Genomic DNA, 11,971 nt, shown 5'->3' on the forward strand with positions numbered 1-11,971 from the left:
TTAACTATAACCTATCTGCAGTTAGCATGGACTATCCACCTACTTACTCTAACTACTTTAATTACTTTGTAAACAATCTATCTTTCCTAAGTATAGACTATGAAAACATTCTTTTATAAAAAACGTTAGACTACTATTACATTACCCCCATTCTTATATCCGGCAGGGCTCCGCTAGATACCGTCTAATAAGAATAGGTTGAGAATAGAAAACGAACAGTTATATCCAAGACAAAGTAATAATAATTCGAAAACTATTTAAAACATTAAATCCAATTGAGTTGTCTCAATTGCTCATAGTCAAAAACATAATATATTAAAAATATCGCAGAGTTAAAACAATCAAACCATAGTACTAGATTGGGTTACATCAGTGCCCTAAGAGAGAAATTAACTACTCATGACGATGTCGAATATCATCTGTGTTGTAGTCATCTCTATCGTCACGGATGACACTTCTCTTTTCGAGATCTTCACCTTCTAAAGTTATAGAAACCTTAAAAGCCACCATAGTATCAGCCTTCTAAATAAAACGAGAGAAAGGATTTGGAATTTCGGACCCCCTTCTATCAAGGTCTATGCCTTCTTTTATAGAAGAAAATAAAGATCTGGTGGGCTTTTAGGTCATCTGGCCCATCTGGAGTGAAATACGACTTGAAAATGAATAATCCCGTAACTTGAAATCTAATCTATCATGGAAAGCTCGAGCTTTAGGAAGTAAAGCCCGAGCTTTGAGGTTCGGTCTCGAGCTTTGGGAACAAGGCTTGAGTTTCTCTGGATTAATGCTCGAGCTTCAAGGAATGATGTTCAATCTTCACTTTGACACTTAGCCAAATTTCTTCAACTATTTTCTGAAACGTCTTTTCCTTCAATACTTAGAATATTTTTAGGATTCATCTCTTTTAACATTGGTTGATCCAAGCTTCTTGGGCTCGAGCACTAGGTACCAGGCTCGAGCTTTAGGTACTCAAGGCGCGAGCTTTAAATGATAGTGCTCGATCCTTGAGGTCTGGCACGAGGTCCTGGGAGCTTGGTTCTTCCCTTAAATCAACTCTTCAAATTCCGACGCCTTGTGCTTGAGCTTGAGGGCCAAGGCTTGAGCACCCTGAGGTAAGGCTTGAGCACCCTCTATTAGGGCTCGAGCTCTAAAGGTACAAGGCTCGAACTTCAATGCCTTATTAACTTTTCTTCTTTTTATTCTTGCAAGGCTCGAGGCTCAGGAATTGGGCTCAAGCTCTGGTTTTTGAATTCTTCCAAACCTCACCATTTAAGCTCTTAGCTTGCTCTGGATGACCGGCAACGACTCTGTAAGCTTTGATATCATCATAAAGTCTCGGTTTTAACTATTTCTCTGGGAAAGTACCTATAAACACACATTAAACATAAATCAGTCTAACTATGGATAAAAGTATCACTTTAGGCCTTAACATACGTATATTTAGGGGCTCGAATATACAATATTCAGCACTCATCACCTCCGTCAAACGCAAATGAAGAAAAAGATAGGCAGTGTAAATGCTCTGCTCCAGCATCGTTTCAGATAAAGTTTGATAGAACGGATTTGCTGCGAGTTCGGATCCCTCATGAAGATCCTCTGGTCGTTAGCTTGACAGTGGCAGAGTGCTTGGTGCGAAAAGTATTAATTGATCCGGGGAGCAGCACGAATGTCATGCCAAGGATAACGTTTGACCGGCTCGAGATCAAGCCAGAAAAGCTCAAACCCACTAGAAATCCTTTGTTGGGATTCGATGGGAAGCGATTGGAACCTATTGGTATTCTAGAATTGTTAGTATAAGCTACTGAAAGAGATCTGATTAAAAGCTTTATGGTCGTCAAGATCCATCCGTCTTACAATCTTTTGATGGGAAAATGGTGGATTCACAGGGTTCAGGGTGTCCCGTGGACTCTGCACCAGGTGATGAGATGCTTGAGCCCGAATGGAAGTAAGGTGATTGATATCCATGGGGACCAGGTCGCTACCAAGGAGTGTTACTCTGTAACGCTGAAAGTTGCTGGGAAGAGAAAAGCTCCAGTTTGATCTGATAACCCAAGATAGCAATTACAGGAGCCTCCACCCAAAGAGACTGGGGAGGAGGAAGAGCTTTTGGTTCTTACCGAAGAGCCCCTCGTTAATGTGCAGATAGATCCTCATAGGCCAGACAGAACCACAAGCGTAGGGTTAGGGCTTTCAAAGGATGAGAAACAACAGTTAGTTGATTTCCTGTCCCATAACACAGATGTGTTTTCCTGGAGCCATTCAGATATACCAGGAATCAATCCCTCTGTATCTCGCCATTCCCTCAATGTAGATCCGAACGCCAAGCCTGTAAGACAGAAACAAAGGAGGTTCGCCCCAGAGTACAATCAAATCATAGTTGATGAAATTGATAAATTTATAAAAAAGGGTTCATCAGAGTTCAGTACTCGGTTTAGCTCTTAAATATGGTTATAGTACAGAAGAAGAATGGAAAATTGAGAGTTTGTATTGATTTCACCAATCTAAACAAAGCTTGTCCAAAGGATTGTTTTCCATTACCAAAAATTAATCAAATGGTGGATGCCACTAATGGATATAAACGGCTAATCTTTCTGGATGATTACTTAGGCTACAATCAAATTCCCATGGATCTAGACGATAAGGAGAAAACTTTTTTTGTATTCGAACGAGGGATCTACTATTACAAAGTCATACCGTTCGGACAAAAGAACGCTAGAGTAACTTACCAGAGACTGGTCAGTAGGATTTTCAAAAGTCAAATGGGAAAGAATTTAGAGGCCTATATTGATGACATGGTGGTAAAAGAAATATCATCATTTAAAACACTTGCAAGATGTGTTCCGGGTATTGAAGAGGTACGGTATGAAGCTTAATCCAACCAAATACTCGTTCGGTGTTGGTTCTGGACAGTTCCTGGGACACGTCGTCAATAATAGAAGAATTAAAGTTAACTCAGCCCAAGCAGAAACTCTGATAAAAAATGTAGAATCAAGAACAGTTAAAGAGGTGCAAGCACTCACCGGACGAATAACCGCACTGAGTCGGTTCATTTCTAAGCTATCAGATTAATGCAAACCATTCTTCGATAATAAGGGGCCATGGAAGGCAAGTCTGGGGGGATAAGTAGCGACAAGTACTGACTAGCTTAAAAGAATATATGCGGAACCCTCCAATCTTATCTACCCCAGAACCAGGTGAAAAACTTTTCATATACCTTGGCGTGTCCAGTATTGCAACAAGTGCCGTTCTGGTGCAGTGTGAAGAGGGTAAGCAGTTCTCAGTGTTATATGTTAGCAAAATAATGGTCGAGCAGGAAAGAAGGTATTCAAAGGCCGAATGAGTGATCTTATCATTAGTGAATATGAAAAGGAAATTCAGGCACCATTTTGAATCTCATCATATCGACGTTCTGACCACTTTTCCTGTAAGGGTGATCCTGCATAAGCCAGATCTGTCAGGAAGAATGACAAAGTGGGCCATAGAGTTGAGTTTATTCGATATCACGTATGAACCCAGAACGGCAATAAAAGGACAAGCAATGGCTGATTTCCTGCTGGAATGTTATGTGAAATATATTGAAGAAGATCTTGGAAGCTCTTCATGGAAGCTTTTTGTTGATGGCTCTTCAAATCAAATAGGGGTAGGAATTGGGATCAAACTGTAGACATCAGAAGGCATCACGTTGAGTCAAGCGATTAGACTCGAGTTCCGAGCAACCAATAATAAAGCAGAGTATGAAGCATTGCTGGCAGGATTGAAGCTGGCCAAAGAACTAAAGATCAAAAGTCTAGTTGTTTTTAGTGATTCACAATTGATCATTCGGTAGGTGACGAGGGAGTATGGTACCAAAGATGAGACAATGGAGGCATACCGTTCTGCTGTTATGTGTTAAGTAAAAGACTTTGATTAAATCAAGTTCATCCAGTTGCCGAGGGAATATAATGAGGATGCCGATCGATTAGCTTGTAGTGCGTCAAGTTCTGGAGAAACACTGGCAAAAGTGATTCCAATTGATGCGTTATGTCAGCCATCTATCTTTGAGGAACCATCCAGCTTAGATCCTTGACAAGTAAATGTCATACCATATGAGCCAAGCTGAATTGATCCAATCATGACTTTCATACGAGATGGTGTATTGCCCGAACGGAGAGATGAGGCGAGAAAAATCAAATCGAATGATGCAAAGTATGCCATTGTACATAATCAGTTGTATAGAAGATTTTTCTCGGGTCCGTACTTGAAATATGTTACCTTCATAGAGGCTAGGCAGATCTTGCGAACTATCCATGAGGGCGTATGTGGCAATCATTCTGGAGGGAGATCTCTAGCGCATAAAGCAATGATGCAAGGATATTTTTGGCCAAGCATGTCACGAGATGTAGAAGAATTTTCTAGAAGGTGCGATAAGTGCCAAAGGTTCGAACCATTGATCCACTAACCACTTGAAGACTTGCATGTAATGGCCAAACCATGGCTTTTCGCGTAATGGGGGATGGATGTGGTTGGCTCTCTGCCAACCGCGAGATCAAAGAACAAATATGTTTTGCTTGCAACAGATTATTTTACCACATATGTAGAAGCAGAATCGTATCCCAGTGTAACCTAGACTCAAGTAAAGTGCTTTATTTGGATTAATATCATTTGTCGCTTTGGTGTACCGATGGGACAAATCTTGATAGTAAGCAAGTGAAGGAGTTGCTAGAGAAGTATGGAATCAACCAAAAGTTGGCAACGGTTAGCCATCCCCAAGCGAACGGTCAAGCTGAAATTACTAACAGAATAATCTTTGCTTGTATTAAGAAGAAGCTTGAGGACGAAAAGAGTAAATGGTTGAATGAACTTCCGAACATCTTGTGGGCTTATAGAACAACCCTTAGACGTCCAACTGGAGAAAGTCTGTTCGCTATGGCGTACGGCATCGAACAGTAATACCGGTTGAGCACTTAGTTCCAATTATTCGAAGTTTAGCATGGAATCAAGAGCAGAACGATAGTATGTTAAATTTTAACCTCGATTTGCTGGAAGAGAAAAGAGATGCAGCAATAGTAAGGCTCGCGTCATATCAGCAAACGCTTATGAATAGTCATAACAAAAAGGTGAAACATAAAAACTTTGCGCTTGGTGATTTAGTTTTAAAAAAGAAGGTAGGAATTGTCAAAAAGATTATGTCACCCTGGGAAGGTCCATACAGAGTTGCAGAAGCCATAGGAAAGGGGGCATACAATTTAGAAACCATGGCTGGAAGATTAGTCAACAAACCATGGAATGCCACATCTCTACAAAGGTACTACCAGAAAAGATTGAATTACATTCTGAACAATGTTCATTTAGAATTACGTTCTTACAAATGTATAGATTCTTCAAAATTTATAAAAAAAATTCATTTGGTTTCAAAAGGTAATTGAACAAAGAGCATTTATCCAAGTAAGTGGCAAATAGCACTATGAGCTGAACGCCAAATACTTGTACAAAATAAAAAACTAGGTGGCAAGTGGCATTCTAGCCGAGCGCCAAGCACTTAGCCAAGTAAGTGGCAAATGGCATTATAAGCCAAATGCCAAACATTTGCACAAAAAAAAAAAAAAAAAAAAAAAAAAAAAAAAAAATCAAATGGCAAGTGGCATTCTAGACGAGCGCCAAACATTTAGCCAAGTAAGTGACAAATGGCACTATAAGCCGAATGCCAAAAATTTGCACAAAAAAAATCAAGTGGCAAGTGACATTCTAGCCAAGTGCCAAACACTTAGCCAAGTAAGTGGCAAATGGCATTATGAGCCGAACGCCAAAAACTTGTACAAAACAAAAAACTCAAGTGGCAAGTGGCATTCTAGCCGAGCGCCAAACACTTAGTCAAGTAAGTGACAAATGACACTATGAGTCGAATGCCAATAACTTGCAAAAAAAAAAAAATCAAGTGGCAAGTGGCATTCTAGCTGAGCGCCAAACACTTAGCCAAGTAAGTGGCAAATGGCACTAAGAGCCGAATGCCAAACACTTGCATCAAATGAAAAACAAATAGAAAAATTAAATTATCAATTCATTTAAGCACAGGCTAGAGTATTGAAACTTTGCAAAACAAAATTATCATTTCATTCCTCACCATAAAATAGTTCTTGATGTACAAAAAGTGATACTAAAATGAAAGGAAATAAGTACAAAAGCCAGCAGAACGTTATTTTGTTACATCTTCTCCTGTACCCGACCCATTGCCTGTTCCATCATCCTTGGCTGCCTCATCACCACCGGCCGGTTCATTGTCTCCCTCCCCATTATTGATTGCTTCCTCACCTCTGGAGGGAGAGTCAAGATGGATGATCTCCCCAGTTGGCAGAGTTTTGTCAGTGACCATAGCTGTAGGAGGAACAATGGTGGTGATGGGTGTCGGTCCATTCATGATTACGGATCGAGTTAGCGCTGTTGCTTATCGGTTGGCATTTCCGGATAATTTGGATCGTGTACACAACGTGTTTCATGTTTCCATGGTGCGAAAATTTCTGCGAGATGAAGATCAGTATCAGCATATTGATGTTGGGGAGATTGAGTTGCAGCCGGATGCAACTTATTTGGAGCCACCATGTCAGATTGTCGACCGTCGGGATCAAATCCTTCGTAATAAGGTTATTCCTTTAGTTCGTGTCCAGTGGAGTCATCACAATGAGGCTGAGTCTACTTGGGAACAGGAGGACGTCATTCGCTCGCAATTTCCTGAAATTTTGGAAGAAGGTAAGAGCGAATTTCGAAGACGGAATTCCTTTTGTTAGGGGGGAAGAATGTAATACCCCTAATTTTAAAATGATAGTCCTGGTATTTATTTAATTATTTAATTGGTTATTTGTTTGTTTGTTTATTTAATGGTTGTTTTAATTGGATTTTGTTTTGCTTTAATTGATTAATTATTTTATTTAAATTGGTTGATTATTTTATTTGTATATTTATTTTAGTTGCATGGTTTATTTTAATTGGATTAAGTTAAATGTTTTATTTTATTTAATTAGGTTATAGTTTTAACTGTAGAATGAAATTTTGTAGCCGTCACTGTTTTAAAACGTCGGTTTTGTTATGGGCCGACAAGGATTAAGATTAGGGTTCTGTCTCTACACATACAGGGAATAGGGTTTAGTTAAGTCTCTATATATATAGAACAGTATGTCCACTTAGGGTTTTGAGAATACACAACCCCTATTCACATACCAAAGATATAGAGATAACAGAGACTTGTGAGAGAATTGAGCGAGAGAAAACAGAACAAGGCTTAGGAGGAGAACATAGGGGACTAAGGGAGAGTTGTGGTGGATTAAACCAAAACCATAGGAGGCTTGAAGGTGGTCAGTGTTCGCTAGAAAATAGGAAGACAGTGACAAAGTTTTGAGACCAAAACTGCAGGTTCCTTTCTCCTTCCTTTTAGCTCGTGTTCTGTGCACCTAGATAGCCTCTAAGGTTTTTAATTAATTATTAATCAGGGTTTACGTGTTTAGTATATGCTATATTGATGATCTATTTGTATTAAAATCAAATCTGCTTACAATTTGTGCATGTCTGCTTCCGGTTTTGTTCCTTAAAGCATGTTAAGTTCTGTTGTGATTTTTGTTACTGTACGTGCTTCCATCTTCTATAAATGAACCATGGGGATGTTAATGGGATGATATAAGATCTTAGGTTCAGTATTGATGAGGAACAGAGGGGTTGGAATGGAACTGTTGTTGCAAAATAGTTTCAGTTTGTTCCTAAAACATGTTTAGTTCGGTAGCAAATTTAATCTTTGTATTTAATTCCAATTGTTGTTATTAAATCATTGGGATGCTATTTGGTATTAAGAAGACCCTTAGGATCAGTTTTAGAAACCAACTGAAGGGTAGAAAGTGGCCGGGGTCGAAGCAGATCATCGGAAAAGAAGAAGGAAGCGGAACAGTGGGCTCAAAGGAGGAGAGAGTCGGCTCCAAGAAGTTTGGAGCCAGCTCCCCCCCTTTGGAGGCAGCTCCAAAGTGTTTTGGAGGTGGCTCCAAGCGCTTTGAGCCTGCTCCAAAATTTTTTGGAGCCGGCTCAATGTTGATTTGAGCCTGCTCTATTTTTTTAGAGAGGCTCTTTCCATTTTGATGCGTACTGAAAGTTTTCAGCTACTATTTGGGCACTTGGGGTTTCTGAACAGTTTTAAAACTTTAATGGGGTTTTCAGTAATTAATTTAGGATGTAATTAAGGTCTTGTATTCCATAAAATACCCTCTTTGTATTAATGGAATTAACAGTGTGTTATTTAACAACTTGTGTGCGGTTAACTGCTGGAAGGAAGTTAAATTGTCTAATTTTAATTTGACAATTTAGGGTGCTATAATATGATTCTAAATTAAATTTTAGATGTATGAGGAAGTCTTTTAATTAACAAATTGAACTTGTAGCATAGTTTATGGCTCGGTGCTAAAACAATAAAACAGTATGCAAAGATGCAACCTAACATACTATTAATGGATAAAAGGAACTGAATTGCTAGAATTAATTTTAACAATTTCCTGGACAATATTATGATTTTAAAACTTATTTATAAGCATGATAGACTTATTAATTTATTAAAACTGATCTGTTCATGCTCTGGATGCTAGTTGTTGAACTGTTAAACAATACATGGTTTAACTCTTGGATTTAAATTGCTGAACCTTTAAACATTTTTCTGCAATTATTTAGATATTGGTTTTGGATTGTAAATTGCTAAACGATTATATATGTTATAATTTACATGTATATGGAGGATTGTACGCACTGGTATGGGACGGTGACATACTAGGGATGGTTTAGCTCAAAACGCTTAAACCTAACCTATCGGATTAAAGGAATGGACTGGAAAATATTAAATCCTAACTGTGACTAAGTCAGATCAACTGTGATTAAGTTGAATGGCTTCCTGGATTAATGGATGAAGGTTAAGTTATATCAACTGAATAAGTTGAGTGACTAACTAGTATGTTTTATATGTCTCCTCAATAAATAATTGAATGACATATTATGGTTTTTGGACGGATTTTAGATATATGATTATGGTACCACGATATGAGCTTGAGTCTCAGAGTCGTTGGTTAGGGTGCGTATATGCAGTGGATGCGTAACTGGATATAGTAGGTAGGTGTACCCTGTTAGGTCTAGGTACTCATGCCCACCCTTGGGTGCGTTTTCGCATATTGCCTTCTATTCAGGTTGAGACCCCTACTATAGTCCAGTGAATGTCCCTTAGTGTGGATATATATATATGTATGGACTAGATATATATTGTGAGGTATCTACGGTGTATGTGCATATCGGGTCACTGTATGGATTGCAGTTAGTTTAGAACTTGCTCGTGGGTCTGACCCACTCTTCTATTATTCTTTTCAGGTACAGGACGGTTCCAGCCTTAGAGCTTGATCGTGCTGTTCGAGGATAGTTTCCATTTATCAGATTATGTAGGACTTCTCATGATATTTCAGTTTTATTTACTTTCAGTTTTCAGTTCAGTTGGGATTTTATTTAGGGATCCACTAGATGGATTCCCAAGTTGTAATCATGGAGGTTTTGGATGTTAGATTTTATTAAGTTTTATAGGTTGAGGATTCTATATTAGTATTCATTTCAGCTTTTTAATATTTATTCTTATTTCATTTTGTCATCTGTGTTCGTTATAAAATACTTTAATTGTTTGATATTCCCTCGGGTTTGGGCCTGGGCCTGATCAACCCATGTCTCGGATCCGAGGGGTATCACACAAATGAGGATACCAAAAATAACCTGGGCCGGGCACGACTCAGATTACTGGAAATGGGTCTAGAAAGAACACTTTGTTTAATCAAACCATCACTTATTGGGCCCAAGACCGGAAGATCAATCTGGAAGCTCGATCTCAGAGCTAAAGAAATTGGCCCATATCCGTAATAAGCCAAAGGATTAGCCTAGCGTGAAGAATCAGTTAGGAAGCTTTTAGAATGTTGGTAGCAGTCTATAAATAGACTGAAAAGAGAGGGAAAAAGGGTTGAAAATTTCTTGAAGTGTAAAACTATTCTATCCAAATTGAGAAATGATATTTCTTGCATCTTCAACTCTGCTGGTAACAAAGTGGATAAGTGTATTGGCTGTTTGTCTGGAGGTTGATTTAAGTTCCTTGGATACTGCACGCAACCTTTGGAGAGAAGGGGATTAGCGGAGGAAAGGTTTTCAACAGTGGAGGAATCGGTAGTGGTGGCGGCTGCCTCCATTCTCTCTCTTTCTCTCTCTCCATTGATTTCTATTGCCGGATTGTGGGTTTGGGGATAGTGGGGGTGGCGGCACCTCCATCATCGATGAAGTCAATTGTGGGCCATCAACAGGTGTATTTCCCACAGCGGTTTGTCGAAGTTGACCTTCGACACCGCCAGCTCCGCGAGGTAGTCGTTGATCGCGTCCTCCTCGTTGACTTCGTCGATAAAGAGTGACAATAAAGTGTTGAATATGGGGAGTGTGATCATGACGGAGTTGCTAATCTCGGCCTTCACGGCGTCCACATCAATTAGGTGATTTTGGCCGATGATGCAGGTGATTGTTTGATTCAGCTCCGACAGTGGAGGAATAGTCGGTCGACCGACAACAATGGCTCGTCCATCTCTACAGCGTCTATAAGAGAGAGGGAGAGGGAGAGTTACCTATGTTTGGTGTTTAGAGAGAGAAATTGCTCATCTTTAAATAGACACATCTAAGCCGATAAAGTGGTTCAAGATCTTCGCCATACCCAGACCAACGCCACCGTCGACGGAGACAATTGTGGGTTTTTTTTTTTTTTTAAGTCTTTTTAGTCATTTCGCAAAATATTAATTTACACACACACACACACACACACACACACACACACATATATATATATATATATATTATTAAATGTGTAGCTTATGGTATTTTAATCATAAATGTGTGAGTATGACCTATTTGCACATATATTATAATTTAGGGGTATTTTTTGCACATGAGGGGTACAATATGCGCTATAAACATACTATAAGGGTGTTTTTCGCACTTGACCCTATACAGGTCACATAAGCACCATAGTTAATTTAAAGTTGTAATATTGTAAGTCGAAGTTATAAAATATTTAATGCAAGTCTACAATATTTTTACTTTGAAGTTGAAACACCTTTAATTCAAAGTCACAACACCTTTAATTTAAGTTTTCAAATACTTTTAGTTAAAAGTTACAAAACTTTCAATTCGAATAAGCATAACCCTTGAGTTCAAATCATTCAACGCCTTATAAAGGGGGTAAGTGCAAAAAACACCCCTGTATTTTCAAAATTGTGCAAATAACACCCTTGTTGTTCAAACTTGACTCCTCTACTTTCAAAAAGTTACAAATAAGGGCTTTTTGTTAAAGGGGTAGGTAAAAATACGAAAATACCCCCCAATATTCTTTATTCAATAATAATAATAAAATTAGAGAATTGAAATTACCCAAATAGACATTGACCTAAACTACGTCGTTTTGGATAATGAAACAACACATTTGCAAACTACGACATTTTGGGTAAGGCTATGACCAGTCATATACTTCTTCTTCCCAAGCACAACCTCCACAGCCTCAAAATTTCACACCGTTGTAAAGCTACTCCTCCAATCCTCCGATCACACCAGTCATTGACGACAGCCGTCTCCACTATGATCAAACCAGGAAGGATTTAGGAGTGTGTTCTAGGTCACCGCATAAAGGGACCAATACGATTTGTAATACCCCTAATTTTAAAAGGATAGTTTCCGTATTTATTTATTTGTTTTAATTGTATTTTTAATTATTTAATTAATTATTTGACTAATTGCTTATGTGTTTAATTGAATTAGGTATTACTTGATTATTTGATTATGTGTCTATGTATTATTTGTATTTGTCTATGTGTTAATTGTTTAATTAGATTATGTGCTTAAATGGTGTTTTGATTAATTGTAAATTAAATGTTTTCTTTTCTTTTATTATTTTATTTTATTTTTCTTTTAT

The 11,971-nt window shown here is 38.4% G+C and overlaps 1 protein-coding gene across 1 annotated transcript; it reads left to right on the forward strand.

Annotated features, from left to right (window-relative positions):
* The first annotated feature begins 4,108 nt into the window (after window positions 1-4,108).
* LOC132282017 (uncharacterized) lies at window positions 4,109-4,926 on the forward strand. Its single transcript, XM_059783661.1, has 2 exons — window positions 4,109-4,395; window positions 4,677-4,926. Exons 1-2 carry the CDS (start codon window positions 4,109-4,111, stop codon window positions 4,924-4,926), a joined length of 537 nt encoding a protein of 178 aa, XP_059639644.1.
* Window positions 4,927-11,971: the final 7,045 nt, after the last annotated feature.

This window comes from Cornus florida, unplaced genomic scaffold (genome assembly GCF_030987335.1).
Source record: "Cornus florida cultivar Cherokee Brave unplaced genomic scaffold, ASM3098733v1 CherokeeBrave_3.0.0_Hap2_Chr01, whole genome shotgun sequence".
NCBI lineage: Eukaryota > Viridiplantae > Streptophyta > Magnoliopsida > Cornales > Cornaceae > Cornus > Cornus florida.

Bases quoted from the DNA above. Each gene is read 5' to 3' on its own strand.
- LOC132282017 (XM_059783661.1), top strand. From the start codon at position 4,109: ATGACTTTCATACGAGATGGTGTATTGCCCGAACGGAGAGATGAGGCG. The intron at 4,396-4,676 runs GTGCGATAAGTG...AAATCTTGATAG, and splicing joins GTAGAAGAATTTTCTAGAAG to TAAGCAAGTGAAGGAGTTGC.